The sequence below is a fragment of the Gorilla gorilla genome, chromosome 2, assembly GCF_029281585.2.
Source record: "Gorilla gorilla gorilla isolate KB3781 chromosome 2, NHGRI_mGorGor1-v2.1_pri, whole genome shotgun sequence".
Taxonomy (NCBI): domain Eukaryota; kingdom Metazoa; phylum Chordata; class Mammalia; order Primates; family Hominidae; genus Gorilla; species Gorilla gorilla.
In genome coordinates this window covers 54,841,952-54,867,477 of record NC_086017.1, presented here as the reverse complement: position 1 = coordinate 54,867,477, position 25,526 = coordinate 54,841,952, and the positions used below count along the sequence as shown (strand labels likewise).

The window sequence follows — 25,526 nt, the reverse complement described above, 5'->3', positions numbered from 1 at the left end:
CTTCCCAAGTAGCTGGGACTATAAGCACACACTACCACGCTCGGCTAATTGTTTAAGATTTTTGTAGAGATGAGGTCTCGCTATATTGCCCAGGCTAGTCTCGAACTCCTGGGCTCAAGCCATCTGTCTGCGTGGGTCTCCCAAAGTGTCCTTACAGGCGGGAGCCACCATGCCCAGACTTGTTTTTAAAGAATAGGTATTATGGGTGCCCAGAAGCTAGTGAAAGGAAAGTCTGCTTAGAGTGCCTTTCTTGAGTGTTTTTGTGTGTTTGTTTTGTTTTTTTTTAAAGAGTCAGAGATTAGAGATCCAAGTCCATCCCCCTCACTTTAGAGAGGAAGATGCTAAAGCTAAGTTGAAGTAACTTCTCCTCAGGTCCCTCAAATGTGTGTAAGGGAGCAGGAAGTACAACTCCTATTTCCTGCTTGTGCATTTCTCTCATTCCAACTTTGGGTGGAAAAAAAAAAAATCCATGTGCTGTGCTAAAAAGTGCAGTCTGTGACGGCAAGCAGAGCCGTTTTGAATCCTGGCTCCACCACCACCTCACTCCATGCGACCTTGGGAATATTCCCCAACCCCTCTGAGCCTTACTTTTTCCATCTCTGCAATGGCGAATAAAAGCTGCCATGCTGGGTTGCTGTAAGAATTAAAACGAGCTGCTTTGCGTAGTCCTGAAGCATAATAGGCATTCAGTTAACGTTGATGCCCATCTCCATTGCTGTAGCCAGTACTGCATGTTTTGCCTAAAACATAAGTTTTCAACAAAATGTCAAAAGGACTTAAATTTTCACATTTGTAAAACAGGAAAATTTGACTAAAATCTACCACGTGGTCTTTAATATTTCTCCCAGCTCTAAAATTCTGATTTTTTTAACCAGTTACTCTTACAAGTGGCTTGTTTTAAACTTGTCTCAATTTTTCTGTTCATTGCAATGTATAAATGACACCCATGAAAAGGGAAAGTAGACCGTGTTACCCAAATGAGTGGTGTCTTCTACAGATTTCCAATGTTTGTAACATTTATTATGTTACACTATACATGAGTGTGGTTTTTTTTTCCCCAGTTAAAAAAAATTTATAGAAACAAGGTCTCACTATGTTGGCCAGGCTGGTCTCTAACTCCTGGGCTCCAGTGATCCTCTTGCCTCAGCCTCCCAAAGGGTTGGGATTGCAGATGTGAACCACTACACCTGATTCGGGTGCATATTTTTTTTTAGTAGATTAGTAAAGCCAGGAGCTGGTAAAATAGCCAATTGTAATAAAATAGTTATAGTAAGTAGAGGAACTGTTAGCCTCCATGAGCTATCCAAATCCCAGACTGTTTTCTGAAATGAAGGACATTGGTAGGAGTCTGAGTGTGTGCATGAATGGGTTTTGTAAGAAGGTGGTCAGTTATGAGGCAGGAAGGAAATTTCAGTTTACCGACCACTTCCTGGTTTCCTCAATGAACTGTAATATGTGTAAGGTTTGGCTTGGAGGTACAATATTTTACTTTTTTTTTTTTTTCCATTTGTTTTTTGTTGAAGGCTGAGTATGACAGAGACAAAAGGCAGGCAGAGGGAGACAGCCCCTGCTGTAGAGAGAGAAACAGTGTAGACTTGTTGGTAGTAAAGATCTTATAAAACAGGCCAGCTCGCTCTGCCTGTCTGGACACTTTCCTTGGCTAGCAGGGTGTGCCGCAGAAGATAAGGCACCTTTCTTCTGTTAGGCTTCATACCACACCCTTACCTTTTTGAAAAAGTTTAGTGACTCATCCTATTTTTTAATGAAATATTTCAAACATAGTGATTCATGGTTCCTTCTTTGTTTTTCTGAGACTCATCTAAAAAGTGGGTATAAAATTTACAATCCTTTTGGATCCTTACACAAATAAAGGTAATTGTAGTGCAGGTGAATTAATTTTCTACTTGACCAATTTTGTTTCTAAAGCTTCTAAGGCAAAGATCATCTATTTGATCTTTGAGGTTGCAGGGCTGGCTTGTGAATACTTTAAGACTATCACCCTAAAATGTGAGAAGTTCTAAAAGAAACAAACACCACATTTTTAAGACTGTACGATTTAAACCATAAAAGGTTAATGTTATATTGATTAGAGTGAATTTCAGCTGAGAGTTATAGACATATCAGAAAAGATGCTACCCTCTTTCAGTGGACATTTTAAGTGACTGTTTAAGGGTAGACTGAACTATTTAACTGTGGTAAGAATTAGTTTAGGTGGGAATTCAGTGTTTAGGACAAGTTCAAGAGGATACCAGACCAGCCCTCAACAGCAGTCTGGCATAATACTAGATTTATTAAAATGTCACATATTCACTCGAAACAAATTTTGGCTTAAGCCAAAAGCATCCTGTTTTAGAGTTTCTACTATTTTGCTGATGTTCATGACATCTGCTAAGAGGCTGATGAAATTGAGTTTCAATTTTATAGTTCCTACTTGTAGGGAGCCAGAAAGTTTAATCCCTCAATTTTTGTTTTAAGTATATAGATTATCCTTATCTCTAAGCCAAGGGGAGATCATTGCACCTGATTTCAAGTTTGTTAAACCAGTCTGTATACAGCTATTTCATACAGGCTCCAATGGTTGAGTTAATTGCCCTTTGTTGATGCTACTTTATACCATCTCAAGATGTGTGCTGTTCACGAGTGCATGAATGTTCATGTGGATGTGAGAATGTGGGTGGATGCGGTGTTTTAGAAAAGTAATCCTCACAAAGTACTTTGAGGTGCTTCCAAAGATTTGGTTTTAGATCTGGCTGAACTACTCCATGACTTTAGTGTGGGATCTTGTCTTATAAAAGCAGGTGAATAGGACTTGTTGGCAATCTGAGAGGATGGGGGTCCTTGGTACACTTGCTGGACTGAGAACAGTGGCATTTTGGGACTCTAATACATTCAGTAGAGAACTTTATGTTTGATGTGACAATCATGCTTTGACCCTGTCCATAAAGCATGGACTGTGGGTCAGGGTTTTGTTTTGGGGTTTTTTTGCCACATGATAAAGATTTGTAGGGATTTGCCCCTCACTCAACAAATGATGTAGCTGGATTCTGCCCATCACTAGCAGTCAACACTTGGCCAGGCCAGTTCATCCTGGCCAACCCGATGAAGTGCCACAGTGGGATGGGGCCTGAGAGCTTGGCATTAGCACCACGATGTTCAAACCCTTTGAGCTGCCTACCATGGAGAGACAGCATGGGGACTGAGGCATAAGTGGTATACCCCAAGGCTGACCCAGCAACCCAGTCCCTGGGGCTCATGGAGCCCCAGACTCCACTTCACTAAGTATATTTGTGTCTGTCAGTGCGGATTAGTGGAAGAGCACACTTATGATTAGGTATAATGAAGCACGTGTGTTATGTATGGATCTGGAGGCAATTCTCTGGACCACAGGCAGTTTTTATTGTTGCTTTTAGAATAGCACTAATTTCAGGCATTTCTTGGTTTTGGTTTCTAGAACTCTATGAAGGAATACTAGCTGATTTCCTTTGACTTCCCACACACTGCCCCCCACAGAGCTCAGATCATCATTTTGACACCACATCTTATCAGGATTGCTGGCACTAGGGAGCTCCAGAACACCTCTGGGCCTGTGGATCCGTTTCTCCTGTGACTTCCTTACCCCCGCCCCTCCCCAGGCTTAGTTCCTTTGCCTTTCTGGGCTTCAGTGAACTCTTCTATCAGGTGAAAAGAATAATTACTTTGAACATGGAATACTAATATATGGAGGTGCTAACTCTTTTTAATGCTATAAAACCCTTAGCCAAAAAACTTCAATATAGATTACTATAATTCAAGTTACAAAATGATCATTGTTCTAGATCTTCCTTGGAAAACTATTAGCCACTTAGAGGAACAGAAAACCTAATACCACCAAAATGAGACTCAGGCCTGTTGCCCTTGTGCCTCCCTGGACTTGTCGGCCTCTGGACTCAGACCTCTCATCTGTCTTGCCTGTCACTTCTAGAGTGGTCTTGCCACAGCATGAGTACTATTCCCGCACAAGTTTCCTCAGAAACTTTATGGCTCACCAGTACCTTTCAGGATGAAATCCCATCTCATTATGAAATTTAGAGGCTTTCTAAAACACAACTTTCTCCTACCTATAAAGCCTTATCTCCAATCACCTCCTCTCTTTCCTACAAAGCCTGCATCTGTCCACAGACACGCACACAGCCCTGGTCATCCTGCCCCTCCCCTTCCCCACTAGTACCACCAATTTTCCTGCCAGGCCCACCCGGCCCCCCTTGCCTTTTTGTAAGCAGTATGCTTCACTTGGCTCCAGGCGCTGCTCAGAGCCCACCCCTTCAGAAGTCCTTGCCATGAAAAAGTCTATTTATTTCACTTATGGTTGTTGGGGGTTTTGTTGCTTTTGGTGTTCGGGTTTTTCTGGTACTATTTGTCCCTTTTTTGTGCTATTCATTAGTCACCTATGTGTTAGCATTATTGTGGGTGTGTCTGCTTGATATATGTGACCAGTCACTCAGGAATTATTGATTTGAGCACATATACCAAACACTAGGCTACAGAGCTAAATAAAATGAGACTTGCAGGTTAGTAGAAAAAAAGCAAATAAGACTACTGTTATTAGGTTGGGAGCTGGGGGAGGGAACTGGCAGGGCCTGAGCAGGGCAGCACACACACATTATTGTCCACATCATCCCTCATGTGTGAGCCCCCTGCACAGCTCCTTGCATTTAGTGGCTGCTCCATGAATGTCTTTTTGAGTTGAACTGAATAAAGAGAGGAGTTTTTAGAGACCAAATAGGGCAAGGGGCCGGGGTGAAGGAGACAGGGAGGGGGAACTAGAGGAGGCTGCCCTTCTGAGAGCATGTGCTGGCAGAGGTGGTTTGGGGTTTAGGGCCCATCTTCGGGGCCCTGTCCCAGAGGCCTGAGTAACCAGTTCTGCCCAGCTCCTTGGAAGTAAGGACACTTGTAGGGAGGTGGGTCCTTGGCAGAGGTCTACTGCTCAACCCTAAGGATTGGAGTTTCTCTAATTCAAAATAGAAAAGGAAAAGGGGGTCCATATTTGCCTTTTTTGTTTTTGTTAGGGGCAGGATAAAGGGAACATACACAGTTTGTTTCGTGGTGGGTTTTTTTTTTTTTTTTTGCCATATTTCTCAGATTTTCAGTTGGCTAATTTAAGGAACAAATCCTTTCTTGAAAGCTACTTCTGTTGCTTTTGGGAGGTCTGGGGGTTAAGCAACCTTTTTATAGCAATATGCCTTTCTTGGTTTCGATTGGGATATTTTGAAACTCTAAGTGTGGAATGTGCCCTTCAGGTCAGGACTTGGTGTCTGGCCCTGCCAGGTACACCTTTGGCTTGGTCCTTTCCTAGATCACAGGTTCTCGCTCACCAGTGAGGGTCATGGGAAAACAGAGCTCCTCTGTACATTCTTTGGTCCCACGTTGTTTGAAGATAGAACATTCTGGTTACTTGAGTAAGAGTCAGTCCACTTACCTCATGGTCCTACTTGACACACTCTCCACCATGCAGAATATGGTCACAGTCCTGAAACTAAGCAGACAGTGCCTCTAAGAAGTGGGCCTGGGATCACAAAGCTCATGCATTCATTTAATCAACGCATGCATTAAGTGGCTACTCTGTGCCAGCCACTGGGCTAATAAGTCCTCCTCTCAAGGACTATGTGGTGAAGAGCTTAGCAGTTGTTCCCTGAAGGCCTATTACCCAAAATGACTACCCTTTTGCAAATAAATCTAACAAGACTTAGTTTATTTGCTTTTCTAGCCTACAGCCAATTAGCAGTAGTAAATAGAGGATATGTGGGTATGACTGGTGACCGTAGACACAGAAATGAGTAGGCAGGAATGGAGGAGGAAGACAAAGGATCATATACAGAGATGCCAGAATGGCAATTATAACAGTCTGAGCAAGCCAGTTGATGTGAAGCCGAGACCCAGTGAATTTCAGTAGCCCTGAGGACATCATTACCTAACACACTCCAGTAGGTGATGTTCCTGGTAATAACTCTAAATAAATCATTCCAGAAGAAATGGTTGATTATTGTGCTTAAGGCACAAACAGCTATAATACCCCTCCCCTCCCCTTCCTTCCTTCCTTCCTTCTCTCTCCCTTTCTGTTTTAAGATTTCCATCTTAACCATCCAAATGATTAAAGTGTGTTTCTGCTTGGAAACAAGTCACATTTATCTGGGAAGTTACTTACGTGGAAGGGCTTATTCCTCAACAAAACCATGCACATGAAACATAACTCTTGTTTAGTCAAATCATTGTCATAAATACAATCAAGAATGAGGAATTGTCATTCTTGATTGTATGAATGCAACCACTCTGAATATTCTGTGAATATAATTTGATCACTGGAAGTATCTAAGGAGAATTGCTCTAAAATTTATTTTCAGTGATTATCCATTTATGAAAACCATACCATTTATGATAAAAAAAACAGTTTGATAGAGTGTACAGGTTATGGGGAAGTTGTCCGCAGGCTGCAGATGACAAGAGGTTTTGCCGTCACAGATGTGGATGAGACAGTGAGTTGTAAATGACGATCTCCATCACACCAAGCTGTTCTGCCAGGGAAGCAGGATCTGTTATTTATTTGATAGCCAACAACTGCTTGGAACCAGGCATCAGCAAACTTTTCTATAAAGAGCCAGGGAGTAAATGTCTAGGGCTTGTGGGTTACAGCTATTCAACTCTTGCCATTGTAATACAAAAGCAGCCAGAGACAATTTATAATCAAATGACATGGCTGTGGTCCAACAAAACATTATTGTTTTTGAGCTTAAATAGTAATTGTGAGAACACAGGTGATATAAATATAAATCTGCATGGCAGCAGGAAAAACCAAAAGAATGCTTGCAACTGGAGGTTGTCAAAATGTAGAGCTTCAATCAGCTTTTGAATCATTGTGTGATGTCAGCTTTTCTTTTCTTTGGTTTTCCTTCAACAGAGTTTGTAATTTTAGAATTTGCTGGGCACAGGTCAGGTCCCAGACATCCCTGATCTCCGATCTTCTGCTGTCCTGTTTGGTGCTTCAGAAGGTGGGCCTGCATCTTTTAATGCATTTAGGTTGTCTCTGGCAGGACTACATTGCCACTGTCCTCTGGAGAGCACAGGATTGCTCTGTTAGAAAATTTTGGTTGATGGACCACCAGGAACCAAGACTTTTACTCTACTTGAAATGGTTATTTATTTATTTATTTTAAGACAGAGTCTCACACTGTCGCCCAGGCTGGAGTGCAGTGGCGTGATCTCGGCTCACTGCAAGCTCCGCCTCCTGGGTTCACGCCATTCTCCTGCCTCAGCCTCCCCAGTAGCTGGGACTACAGGCGACTGCCACCACGCCCGGCTAATTTTTTGTATTTTCAGTAGAGATGGGGTTTCACCGTGTTAGCCAGGATGGTCTCAATCTCCTGACCTCGTGATCCACCCGCCTTGGCCTCCCAAAGTGCTGGGATTACTGGCGTGAGCCACTGCGCCCGGCCTAGATGGTTATTCTATCTCTATGTGTCATGACTTCTTGTTCCCTAACACAGTGATAGTGACTGTATTTGTTGAGTCGATATTCCTTTGGGCAAATATGTAATAGCACATTTAGCTGCCTTTCAGCCATTAGTTCTCTGCCACCTTGGGAGGAGTGGCCCTGTCCTTATTCTTCATTATTAGTCTGTGCAACTTTCCACTCTAGAATGTCTGTCATTTTGAATAGCAGTTACTGGTCTGCCCTCCTAGCTTTTTGGACATGTCCTTACTGTTCATAACAATACCAAAAGCCTGCCTTTGCCCTTCAGAGCCATAGTCTTCAGGAAGCACACATGGCCAGTGCTGCTTTTGAGTGATTTCTTCTGCTGTGTAGTTGAGTTCTCAAAAGACAGAGATATTTCTTGCCTGTGTTGTAGCCTGTGCTATAGGTGGCTTTTCCATGGCACCTACATCTGGTGGGGAGCTTGAGCCATCACAGTTTCTAACTGAGAAACCTGGTTGGTGATGCAACAGGCCAAAGAGGGTAAGAAAAAGGAAGAGAAGGGAAATCTATGCTTTCTGTGTCTTGCAGCACATGCTGTGGATAGATATTAGTCATTGATTCTTGGTTGTTTCATTGCTGTCTCCAGAGACTTGAATTGCAGCTTCTAGAGAGAAAGAGTGCTTTGCTCAGCACTTGTTTCAGAAGGAATGGATGTGTTTCCTAGAGAAAATACATGTGCATAACCTGTGAGGTGTACAGAGTGTTATGATCTGTATCATTCGTCACAAGCTCCTCCACCAGTTCCCTCAACCTTCATACCAGCAATCCTGGGAGGAGGTGGCCAGGGCTGGAATGTAGGTGTTTTCACAGGTGAGGAAACAAGGGCACATGAAGCACCCCTCAGCCAGGTGGTAGGAAAACATCTTTGAACTCTCTCCCCTTCTCTCTGCCTCTCCTTGCCTTTTAAGTCAAAATTTGAACATATCTATTGAGGTACTGTCTACCCAGTAGATCTCTAATAACCAAGGAGACCTAGGTTCTAGTGCCACCTCTAAATTGCCAGGCTGGCCTGGGTGCCGTGGCTCACACCTATAATCCCAGCACCTTGGGAGGCCGAGGTGGGCGGATAACTTGAGCTCAGGAGTTTGAGATCAGCCTGGGCAACATGGCAAAACCCCATCTCTACAAAAAAATATAAAAATTAGCCAGGTGTGGTGGTGCGTGCCTGTAGTTCTAGGTACTTGGGAGGTTGAGGTGGGAAGATTGCTTGAGCCCGAGGTGGGAGGTTGAGGCTGCATTGACCTAAGATGGTGCCACTACACTCCAGCCTGAATGACAGAGTGAGACCCCACCTGGTCTCAAAAAAAAAAAAAAAAATTGACAGGCTGTGTCGCCTGCTTCTGCTCTGGCTGACCTTGGGCAAGGCATTTGCCCTTTAGAGGCTCCCTTTTTATTGTCTGTCATGTGAAGGCCCTGTTTCAAGAAGGCTAAATTGACTCTCAGAATCAGGGAAGAGAACTCATGTTTTAAATGAACAAGGTGATTAGGTGGCTTTGCACATAGGGGTTGCAGATAAGTAATCACAACTCACTATGGGAGTAATTTTGTCAAACCTCATTGATGACAAGACAACACCAAGTTTTTGGATTCTTTCCTCTCTCTTTCAGATGCCAGTATGGACAGAATAGCTTATGATGCTTATCCCCACCCACCACTTCCGAGACATTGAGCGGAAACCAGAATACCTCCAGCCAGAGAAGTGTGTCCCACCCCCCTACCCTGGTCCTGTGGGAACCATGTGGTTTATCCGTGACGGCTGTGGCATCGCCTGTGCCATCGTTACCTGGTTTCTGGTCCTCTATGCGGAGTTTGTGGTCCTCTTTGTCATGCTGATTCCATCTCGAGACTACGTGTATAGCATCATCAACGGAATTGTGTTCAACCTGCTGGCCTTCTTGGCCCTGGCCTCCCACTGCCGGGCCATGCTGACGGACCCCGTGAGTATGTCTGGGCTTGTTTTGACCAGCCCACACTCTCCTCCTCTGGCTCTGGCATGGCCACAGCCTGCATGTTCCCCCTGGACCTTGGGAATTTGGAGGATAGGAGGGCCAGGGGAGGGTGAGGAAGTAGATCTCTGCCTTGTTCAGAGTTCTGTGGAATTCTGGCTAGGGAAAAGGGGTCAACACCTGTACCACAGCCTATCTGTCTTGGTTAAATGATACTATAAGTACATGGATATATACATTCATTGGGCCTGCTCTGGGAGGGGTTTGGTCTGGGGGAAACCTGGCCTCTGGTTAAAAAGACACAGATAACCTTGAAGACTGGGGCCAGATGATCAGAGCAGAAAGCATGCTGGAGGGTTGGGTCAGGATGGGGCTTCCCAGTGAAGACAGTGCTGGAGCTAGGTGGACTTGAAATTAAAGCCACATCCAATTCCAGGAACCTGCACGGAAATGGCCTTCACTTTGCTTGGGCGAGGTGCATCTTTTCCTGAAAAGCTGGACAAGCCTGTTTCAGGCCGCAGCAAGTGCCTCTTGGTGAATATCTGTGGGTAAAGCAGTAGTGTTCTGCTCAATGACTTAGCTAAATATACCAAGCTGCGCACGTGGCTATTGAATGTTTGTGCACCCTGGTATTAAACCCTCTGTTCTGTTCCTTTTCTTGTATGGGAAAAGCAAGAGAATACATTATTTGATAAAGACCTCCTGTGGCTTGTTTCAGTACGTGGGACGTGTGTGTTTAAATTAAGAGAGGGAAAGTACTGCTACTAGCAGTGACACTGGCCATACAGATTTTGTTTCTGTGAGCCCCAGGGAAAGTGCAGTAGTGATGATGATAATGGGCCTGAGCTAGTTCTTGTCTCAAAGGGCTCCATTTCCTGCCGGTTCAGGTGGTAGATTATTATTAATCCATCCCAAAGGAAAGCAGCTTTCCCAACTCAATTACATGTCAGCCACTGGTCCAGACAGCATCTCTGTTCATGCGCATGCCTCAGGGAGACCAAACACACCAGCAGGCAGGGGCTTGTTGGCCTAGTATTTAGCACTGCATGCGGGACAGCCATCACCTGAGGGAAGCCATGTATATGGGTATAATCCTAAATGTCCCCAAACACAAGGATATGAAAGAGTTTTCCCAGCAGCATCTATATGGTCATGCTGAAAATAAGTTAAGGATTTATTCAGAAATGTTTATGATACCATTGCTATTGGGGATATAGAAGTAAAAAACATTGCTTTGCTCAGTTCATAGTTTACTGTCTACTAAGCCCCAGATACTGTTCTTACCCTCAAGATGCCCTCTGTCTAGAAAAGACAGGTGACGATAACCCTGTGTGATGAAGGTTTGGCAGAAAGAAATGTGGATTGCTGTGGGAGAACAAGGGTGGAGAGATTAATCAACATATAGAGGTGACTGCTTAGAGGAAGCGATGCCCAAGCCAGCTCTTCTCCGAGCAGTGGACATTGAGAACAGAAAGGAGGCAGAGGGAGCAGCTTGCACAGAGACATAGGAATGCAGGAGCATGGCTCCTCTAGGCACCAGGAGTGGTGGGAACTTAGGAAGAGAATGGATTTAGATTGGTGATGTGGGTGAGGTACCTAAGAAGGAGGATAGGAGTTTGATGATGAGGGGCAGTTTAGGGCCCCTAAGGATTTTCAACACATCTTAAACAAAGCTGTCATTTTACAAGTCTCACTCTGGCAGTAGTGAGGAGGAGTGGCACTGGTGTGGGAATAAAATGAATAGCCATGTTTCCTGAGTGCCCATTCTGTGAGAGATTGCTTTCTGAGCAATGGCTACAGCTATGAGCAAGACAGATGCAAATTCCTGCCCTTGTGAAGCTCACTTTGTAGTGACGGGGTCAGGTAGGAAGGACATGATTGAACAGGGTATTTTGGAAAGTGGTAAGTGCTTTAAAGACAATAAGACAAAGTGACCAGGATGATGTGCTGTTGACTTTCTGGGGCAAAGGGGGACTACTTTAGATGCCTTCTTAAAGGCATCTCTGAGGTGGTGCCTTTTGAGCTGACGTGAATGACATGAAGCTACAAGCCAGGCAGACGAAGATCCAAGGGTAGAGAAAAGAGTAGATTCAAAGGCCCAGAGACAGAAACATGCTCAGCACATCTGAGAAACAGGACTAGGACCAGGGTGATCAAAACATGGTAGGTGGGGGTAAGAGTGTCTGGAAGAGGTGAAGAGGGCCTCAGAGGCCAGATTGTGCAGGGCCTGGTAGGCCTCATGAGAACTTTGGATTTTATTCTAAGTGCAGCCGGCAGCCTTCAGAGAGACAGGGTGTGATCTGATTTGCATTGTGCTTGCAATGGAGGTTCAAGGTGTTACAAGTAGAAGCGGGGGGACTAGAGGTATTGCAGTGGTCCGGGCAAGACACAGTGGTGGCTCGGACCAAAGTGAGAGCAGTGAAACCAGAGAGAAGCTGTTGAATTTGGAGTGTTTTAAGCTATTAGTTTTCAATCCTGCCTGTACCATCTCTTGGAGAGCTGTTTAAAAGTACTAATGGCTGGGCCCCACCCCCAGAGACTACTATAATTGGTCTGGGGGCAGGGCCCTGGGTATTCGAATGCTTTAGAGCTCCCACGTTTCCCTCTCAGGCCAGGCCTGAGAATGCAGTTCAAAACTGACAGAATGGAGAGAGATTGGAGAGTGTACCTTCCAGAGTCTTAGCTAGAGCAGCTTGGGGAGCACTGGTGCCCGTTATTGATTTTGGAGGAGAAATCAAGGCTTATGTTCTAGTCAGACTGCCACTATATTATGTGCAAGCAGAGATGCTAGATGGGCAGTAGATAGTCAGTCTGGAGCTGATGGAGGATCAAGGGTTGGAGAGAGTGTGTGTGGAGGTCATTGGTTTCTGGAAGGCATGTGAAAACAGGGAACTGGATGTTGGGCAGTGAGAGGGGAGCCTTCTGCCCTGGCATTCCCACTGCCCTCACATACATGGGTTCTTTACCCACTGCATTGAAGCGTACAGCCACTCCAGGGACCTTGGCCAGCTGGCCCTTGCAGTGGATGCAGGACAGCATGATTCTCACTGTGGTGTGTTGCCAGCTTCCAATCCCAAAGCAGTGAGAGGCACAGACTGTATCCTAAACAACAGTTAGCTTCCCAGAGGTGTATTTTGCTGGTAGCCCCAAAGATAACTGGCCCCAAAAATGAAGAATTTGTCAAATATCTACCATTAGTAAGGGAAGCAACCGAAAGCATGTTCTATAGATGTGCCCTATTTTAGGGTCTTCATGCTACCACCTGCCTCTGCCCATCCCCAGCACATGATATCTCATGCAAAACCCAGTATGCAAAACAGAGAGGTGGGGCTGCAGAAGCGGGAGCTCCTAAGGCACTGTTGGGGCACCCTGGGATTCCAAGGAGCAGAGTTGGAAGCCCAGGTGATAAGCAGGTAAGTTAGGGGTTCCTTATTAATATTGCAGAGGAGTCTTTTTTTAGAAAGTGGTCACTGCAGGGTTCTAAGGAGTTCCCTAATGGGATTATGTTTTATATCTCAAGAATTCATGTTGCACATACTTTTTCAGAACAGTTTATATCCAAAGGTTATAAGCAATGTATGCATTGTGTATCACTTTGGTTTGTTATCATTACTAGTTTAAAATATATATATATAAACCTTATGGTCTCCCTCAAGCAGTTACTTTACCACTTTCAGCTTTGGAATAATTATTCCAAGTGTAATATCTGAACAATTGCAACCACCATAGCCTTCTGGACCATTTATCAGTGATTTACTCCAATGTAGCAGTAGATAGGTCCACATAGAGCTTGAAAAGAAAAGGGAAGTGGGAAATGACTCACAGATGTGTAAACAGCCCCCTTGGAAGTGAGACAGCCATTTGAGAAATAGGGCAAAAGGGACAAGTCTCTAAACAGAGGGAGGAGGACAAATGGACAGAGGAGCAGGGCAGGTGCCTCACTTGACAGGCAGGCTGGCCTGGAGGCGGCATGGGTGTGGGCAGGAGCACAAGTCAGGCTCATGTTTGGTCTCCTGACGCCTTCTCCTTGCCCACTCTGAGGTTGTGTAATGTCATTATAGGGGCTTTCTGTGTTCTGGAAACACTTTAGATGTTTATAAGTCTAGAATGGCTCCATGTGTCCTGAGGAGGCAGCCTCTTGAAGACAAACTGTACTCAGAAACCCTTATCTTACTACCCTTCTCTCTCTTTTCCTCATTTCTCGGTTTCACCACCTTTTCTTTTCCAAATTCCTCATTCTCTGAGCTCCCTCAGGAATCCTGAGGGGCTTCTTTATTTCTGAGACAATGTCTGTCTCCCAGAAGATGCTTAAACGTGACAGATGTAGATTGTTTGTTTTTGTCCCGGCTGCCAGGAAGCTCAAAGCCAAGTGTTACACAATGACAGTAATTGTATAAACCCTTATGATCAGTATATTTTTGCCCCTCCTTTTTTGGATCTTATCGTTTATTAACTTCATAAATTATTTCAAATCTGAGACTTGAGAAAAGGAGGAATATACAGTCATGTGTCACTTGATGGGGATAAGTTCTGAGAAATGTGTTGTTAGGCAATTTGACCATTGTGCAAACATCATAGACTGTACTTACACAAACCTAGATGGTACAGCTTACTGCACACCTACGCCGTATTGAATAGCCTCTTGTTCCTAGGTTACAAACCCATGCAACGTGTTACTGTACTGAATACTGACTGTGGGCAACTGTAACACGATAATATTTGTATATCTAAACATAGAAATGGTACAGTAAAAACATAGTATTATAATCTTGAGGGACTTGTCATTGACTGAAACATCATGATGTGCATGACTGGATTTATAGTCAATTTAACCACATTGTTAAGGAAAAGAAAATTCGTCTGTCTACCTGCTCCCCCACCCCGACCCCTCTTGAATCCCACTCTGTGAACACCTTGCTGTAAACAGACCTCCATGACTATCTCAGACCACTACCGGCCACTGATTTTCATTTCAGCTGCCAAAAGTCATTGAGTGGAAATATTGGGGCTCACTTCAAGCATGCAATTGGTATTCCCTTCTGGAGTCTCTTTCAACAGCCTTACAGAGCATGTGCTGTGTTCAGAGCCCAGGTGGCAAGTATTTCCTGGAAGGGTAGCATGGCAGCATGATGTTGGACCTGTGGGAACATAGAAGAGGAACAGCAGTCCAGGTGCTGGATGCAGCCAGAGAAGCGCCTTGTGCATCTTGCCCAGAAGTATTGGCACATTCACTGCATCATGTTAGGGGACTTGCCTGAGGGTCCATTGGAGTATCGTGCTGCATTCTCCCTCATGCCAGGCAACTTCTCACCGCTGCCCCCGAGCAACTTATAAATCCCAACAGGAAAAGCTTTCTGGCTTCAGAGGGAGGAAAGCAGCCCATTTGGGGACCAACTAGCTACCTTTTACTTTTCTGTGGAGGAGACACATGGCCAGTGATGCAGGCCTGGGGTTGGTTACCATGCTCCTGGGAGAGCTGTTAGAGGGAGTTTCTACCCAGACTGGTGGGTGTGCACGGGCTTTGATCCCATGGCCCTGAAACAATTTAAGCAGGTTTTCATTCTCGTTGCTTGAAATGGATGGAATGTTGAGTCCTTGAAATTATTGGCATTTCTTTAGAACCTGTCTCCACTACTTTCCATTGTTTCTTTTTATATTATCATATTATCCTAGATACTTATTGAAACAGCCTTAGTATCCTAGGCCTGTTTCAATCTTAATACTAGTGTGCTGAGGTAGTTGGTGGTGGTAGAATGATGTTGTGACATCAGGCAATTAAAATAAAGTTTTTTCCAAGTCACTTAACAGAAATACCTGGTAACGATATGTTTGTCTTCTGATAGTGGCATAGGTTCTAGATTTGGATTGTCTGGGTCAGAACCCTACTTCTGCCACTTATTAGTTGTGTTACCTTGGGAAGATGCTTGACTTCCCTGCCTTTGTTACCTCATGTTTAAAATGGGGAATACCACAATCTCTACCTCATAGGTTCGTTGTCAGAAGTAACTAACAAAATACAGTTTTGTCACAAAGCATTTGGAACTATGCCTGGCCTGTAAGTGCTCAATAAATGTATCATTATTCAGCTTGAGTTATTGAATACATTCTTCGTGCCAGGCCCTAAGCAGTTTGCTGAGCTACAAGTTGACAGATGTTGTCTTGTCCTCCAGGAATGTCCTGTGATGTAGGAAAGATGGTGTGTAATTAAATGATGTGTTCCATACTATACATACAAGCTGTGGTAGCACAAAGGCTAAGTAATGGGTTCTGCCTTGGATGTGGCCTGGGGCCATGAGGAAGTAGCAGAGAAGGTGATCCCTGGGTGCATTTTAATTTGGGTGCTAGAAGCAACGAGGTGCCTGGCAAGTTGGAGCGGGTGAGGGTTTGGTTGGTGCTTAAATGGAGCCCCTGAGGGTAGAAAGGGAAACTTAGAATGTTGCCTTTGGGAAACTCCAAATAGACCACAGGGAGGGACTGTTTACGGAGGGAGGTGGCACTGGATTGGTAGTCCAGGGCTGAGATATGGTGGCCTCAAGAGCCCTGCCCAGGAGCTTGGACTCTGGTCCATGGTCCCTAGGGAGCCAGTGAAGGTTTTAGGCCAGGGGAATAATTGATCAGATTTCCATTTAAGAAAGTTTACTCTGGAAATTAGTTGGGAGAAAGGATAGAAGTGTGTTGCAGGATTTGAGGGAGAGACTAGAGGCAGGAAGACCTGGGAGATGCTCTAATAGTCTGGGGCAGGTGATGATGGGCTGAACTAAGGCATGATGATGGCATGGAGGGGAGAGCATGGGATTCAAGGCACAGTCTGAGGCAGAATTAACCTGGTGGAGTGAATGGGATGTGGGGAAGAGGATTAGAGGAATTGGTGGTGATTACTGGATTTCTACCCCAGGTGACAGGGTACATGGATATGCCATGGGCCAGGAAAGGGAGACTTGAGGGAACAGTTTGGGGAGAAAGCAGCAGGTTCCGTTTTAGCTGTGCACAGTGCCTTTGGGACAGCCAAATAGAGCGACCTGCAGATTCAAGAGGTCTGAGTTGGAGCTTGTGATTGGAGCATTATCACCGAGTGATGGTGGAAGTAGAGTTGAAGATTGTTCAGGAGAGAGTGCAGAATGATCAGGGAAGGAAGGAGTCTTGTGGTGAAACCCTGAACCCTGAGGAACACCAGTAGCCTGGATGGGCGGGATTCCAAGAGGAGGGGAGAGGCACAGCCCCACAGACAGGGAGAAGGACAGTGAGGAGACCCCAAGGAAGACAAGGGCTAAGAATTGACTTTTGGATTTGGCCACAGTGAGTTGCTCAGTGACCTGGTGCGAACAGTTCCCTGGTATGGAGGGGACAGGTGCATGAACAGTAAGGGAGAGGTCAGCAGAGACATCAGGTGTACAAGGCTTCAAGCAGCTTAGCTATGAAAGGGCAGGGAGAGCTCAGAGCCTGCTAAGAACACAAGGAGAAAGCTTGGAGGTAATGGTATGGGGGCCCTGAGGGCCAGGATTGACTTGAGCCTCATCTTCCAAGATAGTGGGTACCCGTGAGTCCAGGGACAGTGAGGCAGTGAGATGAGGAATATGAGAAGGATTTAACCCTAGCAGCCTTAATTTGCTCCAAAATAGAAAAGGAAGTGGGCAGGGGTCAAGGAAGGTGCTAGAAGTTTGGGCTACCTACTAAGGGGAATGGCTGATGGAGGCACATCACACCCTACCCCATCCCTAAATACACACAGGTGCACATACAAGTACCATTATGTTCCTTCTGCACTGAAAACTCAGAGCTCTGTGCAGAGAATGTGGAAGGAGTTCTGCCATGACTAGAGCAGAAAAGCTTTAACAGCTTCTACACACTTATTTTAAAACAGATTTAAATTGGTTCCACTGTGGGGCCAAATATATATTTTGGAAGCTTTGTGATCTGCTTTTTATGAGCCTATAGATTTTTTAAAGTGTTTTTACCTTAGTACAAAGAGAAAAGACTTTAAGAATATGTTTCAGAATGTTGGTAGTACTTGTCTTGGGTGATCAAATCAGAGTGAATTTTTCCTTTTCCACTTTTTCATCTGTATTTTCTTTCTTAAAACCATGAACAAGTATTACTTTGGAAATGAGAGAGATAAAGTCAGTGCATTTTGACCTGCTAGGCTTGCAGCAGTGTGGAAGCTTCAAGACATCCCTGTGGAGTGTGTAAGAATGTTGGGTAGGGGGATAGGCATTTCTCAGTAATGCAAGCATGACAGCAGTGACAAAAATGTCTCAGGCCTTCAACCTCCTGCTGTCTGTCCAGGATTGTAAAGAACAAAGTTCCTTACCATGAACTAATAACAAAGAGCTCTGAAATCTGTGGAGATGAGCCCAAAAGAGCATAATATGCATTTTAAAAAAGAATGAAACAAAAAGTTGCCTGAGGCAGAGACTGGAAAGTGTATGCATCAGACTCCTCAGTCTCGGGGGCTGGCCCAGCTGCTCTCTGGCTCTGAGAGGTGGGCTCAGGTGATTGGATGGGTGGGGCCCTGCCTGAATGGAGATGGGCCTTTTGGGAGATTTATGCAAATGGAATCGCATCGTGGGGGCACATGTTTAGAAAGGCTGAGCTGCTGAATGATGTCTCTACTCAAGGTCTGGAATAAATAGGCCGTAATGAGAATACCAAACAAGAGCTCTGATTCCCTTTTATGGGTTAGAGGTTTCCTCTTGCAGTCTTTTATACAGGGTCCCCTGGGGCTTACAGTACATTCTGGTGGCTGGGACCTTCTTAAAAACTGGGACTAAACAAAAAAACTACCTGGGCCATAATTTAGGAAAACTCAAGCCTCGTTGCTTCATCTCCTTGGGGGAAAGGATGTCCCTTTGCACTTTTTCTCTTATACACATGAGAATAGTAACTTCTAGTTGTGGTTTTCTGGTTTTAGGATCCACACAGTTGCCCAAACTCAATTACTTTTTACATGAAAGAGAGCACAGCTGGGGACAAAATGGCTCACACCCCTGTAATCCCAGCACTTCAGAAGGCCAAGGCAGGAGGATCGCTTGAGTCCAGGAGTTCAAGACCAGCCTGGGCAACATAGTGAGACCCTGTCTCTAAAAAAAATTTTTGTAATTAGTTGGACATGGTGGCTTGTGCCGGTAGTTCCAGCTACTTGGGCGGCTGAGGTGGGAGGATCACCTAAGCCTGGAAGGTCAAAGCTGCAGTGAGCTGAGATCATGCCACTGCACTCCAGCCTGGGCAACAGAGCAAGACCCTGTTTCAAAAAAAAAGAAAAAAGAATGAAAAGTAAGGCCGTTTGGGCTTGAGACCCTGTCCTCTGCCTGGACCAGTGCCCTTCCCAGGCCCCCTTGGAAATCCACTTATGCCATGTGGTCTGGGCCCTGCCTCACCTTCATGAAACCTTCCAGACCGTGGCCCTTCACCAGTGCCTCACTGGTGGCCCGTTGGATGTCTCAAGGTGAGACAATAATGACATTTTGGTTACAAGCCTCAGGAAAGTTGATCATATTCCTACTTTGGGTGGCTCCTCAAGTTTTTGTTTTTGTTTTTGTTTTTGTTTTTGTTTGCTTGTTTTTAATGGATCATTTCCTCTTTGCAAAAGCCACTTGTTTCTAATAGAATATTTCATAAATATAGTCAAGAAAATTAAAAGTACCTGTGATCCTCCTACATAGGGTCTCACTATATTGCCCAGGCTGCTCTCAAACTCTTGGCCTCAAGCTATCCTCCCACCTTGGCCTCCCAAGTAGCTAAGATTACAGACATGTACCACCACACATTTTTTTTCTTTTTTCTTATTTATATGTATGTGTATATATATATAAAATCTGTTATAGATGTTTCCTGTGTCAATAATTGTGTATTTTTATAGCATATTTAATGTCCAAAACTGTATTCTAACTGGTATTGTAGATACCATGTGGTCCTTGCCCACCAAAATGTGTTTGCTTTTAAACTTTCTGTCATAGGCTTTTCTGACATCTGACTACATTTTGCAGACCAGATTTTTTTTCTACTGTTTTGACTTAAAAAAAAAAAAAGTAATGAAATGCTTTAGAGAGTTGAAAGAGTATAAAGGACCTCATTTCCACCCCACTCTCAGTCTGAGCCTGCAGCACTGAGGTGCGGTTGCATGTGGACAAGTGGTCCTTCAGACTTTCTCATTGCCTCCTTGTCTCCTGCTCCTTGTGAGCCTTTGGCTCCTCATCCTCAGTGGGGAAGCACGTCATTGCTCTGAATGACAGGTCAGCCAAGTGCTGCCCATCTCAGGAGTGAATAGGTCCTCACTGACGCAGGAGAAGCAGAGGCTTAGCAGGGGAAGGGCTGGGGCCCAGCAGAGAGCCATGTGAAGAGCAGACGACAGGAGATCTGTAGGCCCACTTCTAGGTCCGTGCTTGAACTGATTTTCCTCCCAGGTGCTCCTCTCCTGCTTGGTGTCCACCAGGATCCTCCTGGCCTTCCTAGGATCCCCACTTTCAGTCCTCCTGCCTCCCTTTAGCTCCTGACGCACTGGTGGCCATGCCTTTCACTAGGTGCTCAGCCTCAGCAGCCTCACTGCATCTGCGCCTGTCCACCCACCAGCTGTTTGAGGCCTGGGCTCCCATCGCTTCTTTGTACTTCCCACAGTGTTCGGCATGGTGTAGACCTTCAGGAGAGAGTTGTTGGTTGACTTGTCTCTGCAGTTTTCTTAGCTGGAATCTTAATCCACTGTGAGTCATTTTCACAGTGCAAGACAGAACCACAGCTCCCTTGCATTTCCAGCACTTAAAGATTTTTCTGTTTCTTCAGTGGCTCTTCCCTTCCCAGAATTCTTTTATAGGAAAGGTTCTGACACCCAGTCTTCATCCCTTCTGCCCTGGGAACCCCTCACTTGGCCTGTTATAATCCATCGGTCCAACTCTGGGGAGACCAGGGTGCTCTATCTGAAACTCCCAATTTGCCCACCCTAGTAAACCGTACTTTCACTCTGGGCACATGCAGAATGTGGGGACAGTCTTAGTTTCTGTCCTTCTGATGTTGCATTGACTTCCCTGATTGTGGTATCTCGTGGGTGCCTACTGAGGAGTGGAGCTTGCTGTGAAGTAGACCTGACACAGGGGTCATGGCGGGAAGAGTGCTCCAGTCCAATGCCATAGCTGTGGCTTGACCTCGTGTCAGGTGTGGTTCTTGTTTGGGAGCTGGGCCAAGCAGGCAGAGTTCCCAGGATGGCACATCCTTGGCTCCCTATTGTCACTACTTTTTTCACCCCTTTGCTGGAAGCTGCTGGATCTTTTACCTTTCACTTTGTGTCATACTGTGTACCAGGCCAGGGCATCTGGTGCTGATCAAGGTAGACCCAATCGTGGAGTTTCTGGTCTGGCACAGTAGCTCTCAGCCCTGGCTATAGAGTAGAAGACTCTGCTAGGGAGTGTAAAAAATGCAAAAGTCTGGGCCATACTCCCTGGTAGTTTTTTTATAGTAGTGCTGCATTAGAGTCTAGGCATCTGTAGTTTTTTGAAGCTGCAGCATTGGTGCCAACACCAGACCCAGAAAACAGACCGCCATATTACTGAGCACTTTATCTGTGGCAGTACCATCTGAGCCCTTTCTGCAAGTTGTCTATGTCTAGTTTAACCTTCTCAGTAATGCTGGGAATTAGATAAGATGAGTCCTGCCTCACTGATTAGGAAACTAAGGCATAGATAGGCCCACCTGTCAGTGGGCACACCACTCGCAAATGTAGAGCTCAGATTTAAAGCAAGGCCAGGGGACTTCCAAGCCAGCTCTAACCCTTTGTGCTATGCCACTTACTGATCTTCTCTCTTACTTCTTGGACCTATATTCCCAGCTACCTTCCTGGGTGTCCCTCAGGCACTTCAGACTCAGCATACCCTAACTGAACTGATCAGCTCTTCTCAGAACTTCCTTCTGCTCTCTTAATGGCTTTGACGTGCCACCACTTACCAGCTGCTAAAAATGGAAACCCTACTGGGGCTCATCTCCTCCCTTTTTGTTACCCTCTCCACCACCCAATAACAAGTTGGTTCCCTACCATCATTTGTAGATTCAGATCTCAGAATATCCTCTCCACTTCTCCCCCTCCATCCTTGTAATTCAGTTTTTCCTTACTGGACCATCAACAATAACCTCCTACATGGTGTCTGGAATTTTCATCTCTCCCTCTTCTTATATGATCCGCATAACACAGGCAACTGAGCTCTCTTCCTGAAGCACCAGTGTTACCTAATGGCTCTAGGCTACCTATAAAGAAAAATCCCATTCCAACCTGGTATTCAGCGCACCACATGGGCTGGCCCCGGCCCATCGGTCCGGCCTCCCTGCTGACACTGCATACGCACAGTTCAGCACACTGATATTCTCCCTGTCTCCCAGATATGCCATGCTCACCCTCACCTCTTTGTCTTTACTCATGCCCTCCTCTGCTGGAATCCTTTTTCTCCCACAGGTCTACCTAGCCAGCCTCTATACATTCCTCGAGACAACCCTTGAACATCACTACTTAAAACTCCTCTGATTCCCCTGATTAATTGGCTGCTGGCTCCTGTGTGCTCCCTCAACACAAATACCTTCCACAGCATGTAACCTCTTTTACTAGAATCGTTTGTCAGCCTCCAAAACACTATAAGTCTTGGAAGCAGGGACCTCGTTTGATTCCTGAGTCTGTAGCAGTGAGCATGAGAGCACAGGGCTCAGCACCAAGCAGGCTCTTGGTGAAGGTTGGTTAAGACCCTACTTAGGCCTGTGCACTGCCTGTTTTCCTTCTGTTTGGATGGGTGCACAGTCAGAGCAGAATCTTATGGCATTTTGGCTCTGCCATTGGCTCTAAAGAACGCTAAGTATTCACAAGCATACTCCACAGGTGGAAGAGCAAATCAGAGAGCAGCTCTGGCCAGACAGCAAGTCAAATACCTGAGGGCAGCAGCTCCCAGCTGCTTATGGATTCACTAAGAACCAAATATAGATTACAATTATTCATAACAATACCACTGGTAAAAGTAAAACTTAATCCCAGCAAACAACCCATTAAAATGTGGAGCTGCAAATTTTGATCTGGGGAAACTGTTAGACATGATGCTCACCAGTGAAACTTAGAAAGGGAGAAGCTGTTATCAGGAAATTTAATATAGACCAAAAAATAGTCAGTGAGCCAAATCCTCGCTGTTATATAGGAGAGAATGGATTCAATTAAAATAATTCCAGTAAAATGAAAATACAAAGTAATCAGGAACAATGTCACTGTTTAGTGTAGAAAATTAATCTAAGAATTGGCCGGGTGTGGTGGCTTGCACCTGTAATCCCAGCACCTTGGGAGGCTGAGGCGGGCGGATCACAAGGTCAGGAGATTGAGACCATCCTGGCCAACATGGTGAAACCCCATCTCTACTAAAAATACAAAAAATTAGCTGGGCGTGGTGGCGAGTACCTATAATCCAAGCTACTCGGGAGGCTGAGGCAGGAAAATTGCTTGAACCCAGGAGGCGGAGGTTGCAGCGAGCCAAGATTACACCACACCACTGCACTCCAGCCTGGGCGACAGAGCAAGACTCTGTCTAAAAAAAAAAAAAAAGAAAAGAAAAGAAATCAAAGAATTAATGTGGCCTAATGGCATTTCCTCAGAAAAATTTTTGGTCAATAAATATTCCTTAATGTTGGCATAATTCTGAACACAGAGTCCACATGTTGTTGGTATCAAAGTGTCCTGTCCATGTGTGTGTGTGGTTGCTGCTTTCAAATAACTATCCCCACTGTAGAATGTTAGAGCTGATAGACCCCCCAGCCCAACCCTGATACCTTTCATCTTTCCTACAGGGGGCAGTGCCCAAAGGAAATGCCACTAAAGAATTCATCGAGAGTTTACAGTTGAAGCCTGGGCAGGTGGTGTACAAGTGCCCCAAATGCTGCAGCATCAAGCCCGACCGAGCCCACCACTGCAGGTACACTTACTGGGGCTCACCTTCTCTCTTCTCCCACTGTCCTGCCTCCCTCCATCCCCGCCAACACGTGCCTCCTGGAGTAGCACACACTTCCCCAACAGGAGCCAAGTCAGCATCGGGATTCCAAATGTCCCCTGCTCTGGGCAGAGAGTGATCATTGTGAGTCTCCTTCCTGGTCCCTGTGAGCCCTCTAGATTGCAAAGAGCATTTGGTTTGGCCTCAGGACACCTGTCCCGGGACTTGGCTCTGCCACACCTGACATAGGACCTGGGCAGGGCCTTTGTTTTTATATATGTAAAATGGAGGGGATTCCTGCTTTTCCTACCTCACAGCTTTATTACAAGGGTACCATGAGAAAAAGCTTTAGAAAATCATTCTGTGAATGTCTGGGACTTGAAATGAAGGGGTTGTCCTTGAATGAAGACTTTCTTTTAAAACTTCTAAAGGTTATGATAGTTGCAGAATTAAACCAAAAAAGAAAGCCATTTCCCCATCTTATCTGTGGTCAGTTTTCTGTTTTGTTTTCAGGTTTCTTTATTAAGTTTTTCTGATGAGAAGACATCTAGCTAAAAGTTGTACTTTATTGGCTGGGCACAGTTACTTACTCCTGTAATCCCAGCACTTTGGGAAGCCAAGGCAGGAGGATCACTGGAGCCTAGGAGTTCAAGACCAGCATGGGCAACAAAGCGAGACTCTGTCTCTACAAAAAAATTAAAAAATTAGGCCGGGCGCAGTGGCTCACGCCTGTAATCCCAGCACTTTAGGAGGCTGAGGCGGGCGGATCACCTGAGGTCAGGAGTTCGAGACCAGCCTGACCAACATGGAGAAACCCCATCTTTACTAAAAATACAAAATTAGCCGGGCGTGGTGGCACATGCCTGTAATCCCAGCTATTCGGGAGGCCGAAGCAGAATCGCTTGAACCCGGGAGGCAGAGGTTGCGGTGAGCCGAGATTGTGCCATTGCACTCCAGCCTGGGCAAGAAGAGTGAAACTCCATCTCAAAAAAAAAATTTTTTTTTAATTAGCTGGGTGTGGTGGCACACGTCTGCAGCCCCAGCTGCTCAGGAGGCTGAGGGCAGAGCATCGCTTGATCCCAGGAGTCCGAGGCTGCAGTGAGCCAAGGTTGCACCACTGCACTCCAGCCTGTGCAACAAAGTGAGACCCTGTCTCTAAAAAAATTTTATTTATTTATTTTGAGACTGGGTCTCACTCTGTCATGCAAGCTCATAGCTCACTGCAGCTTCAGACTCCTGGCTCAAGCAATCCTCCTGCCTCAGCCTCCGGAGCAGCTGGGACTACAGGCATGCACCACCACACACAAAGGGAGACACAGTCTCACTTTGTTGCCCAGGCTGGTCTTGAACTCCTGGGCTCAAGTGATCCTCCCACCTCAGCCTCCCAAAGTGTTGGGATTACAGGTGTGAGCCACCTCGACTGGCATACAAGGAAACTTTACATGCTAAATTACAGAAATACAAAAATATCACTTGGTCCCCTTTTCAGAGGGTATGTGTTTGGGTGGGGAGGGGTTATAGAGGAATGAATCTGCTCCAGGTGTTAGACATCATCCTTGTCAGGCTTAGCCTGTGGAGACATTTGGGTGTGTGAGAGATCTGAACGGCGATTTCTGCCTGGCCTTGCTGCCTGTCTTTCAGAGGAGAGTGGCCAGTCTCCAGCACTCAGATTCCGGAGTCAGCTCCCCAGTACCTGTGTGCTGTGCCCGCGGCACCTCAGCCTGCCCTGCCTCAGCATCAGTCATCTATTTTCATCTTCCTACTCACCCCTGGAAATCGGGATTGCTGCAGGGATGGCCTCCCTAGATAAAGAAATTAAGGTTCAAAGGGGTTGAGTGCTCCAAGGTCACACAGCAGTGAGTACTAGAGACAGGTTTGGGTCCCGGCAGTTCTGGCTCCAAGTCCAGACAGGGCTCTTTCCACAGGAACTCCAGTTTGGGGATGACACGTGTAACTTTATGTAGTTGTATGTATGTTTTTCTGTCTGAAAAAGAGAGATCTGCAGACCTCCTCAAAGCTTGAGGGTGAGGGCTGAGAAGCCTGGGCGGGGGCCTATGGTGATTGCTAGCTCCTCCGGGGTTTCTGTCTGTGGGTCAGCTTGCTTCTGAGATCTAATTCAAGGCTTGCCTCCTGTGCCTG

The 25,526-nt window shown here is 45.6% G+C and overlaps 1 protein-coding gene across 13 annotated transcripts in view; it reads left to right on the top strand.

Moving 5' to 3' along the window:
* ZDHHC3 (zDHHC palmitoyltransferase 3) overlaps nt 1-25,526 on the top strand; it is a 61,112-nt gene that overhangs the window by 7,857 nt on the left and 27,729 nt on the right. For 5 of the 13 annotated variants that reach the window (XM_055383646.2, XM_055383647.2, XM_055383649.2 and 2 more), the window contains exons 2-4: nt 6,932-7,022; nt 9,115-9,444; nt 23,248-23,372. In XM_055383646.2, the coding sequence (XP_055239621.1) occupies nt 9,139-9,444; nt 23,248-23,372 (431 nt within the window). In that variant the 5' untranslated portion in view covers nt 6,932-7,022; nt 9,115-9,138. Of the gene's footprint in view, nt 1-6,931; nt 7,023-9,114; nt 9,449-9,889; nt 9,988-23,247; nt 23,373-25,526 lie in introns of those variants that run through there. The other 8 variants (XM_019023808.4, XM_019023805.4, XM_004033980.5 and 5 more) reach the window with 3 other exon arrangements.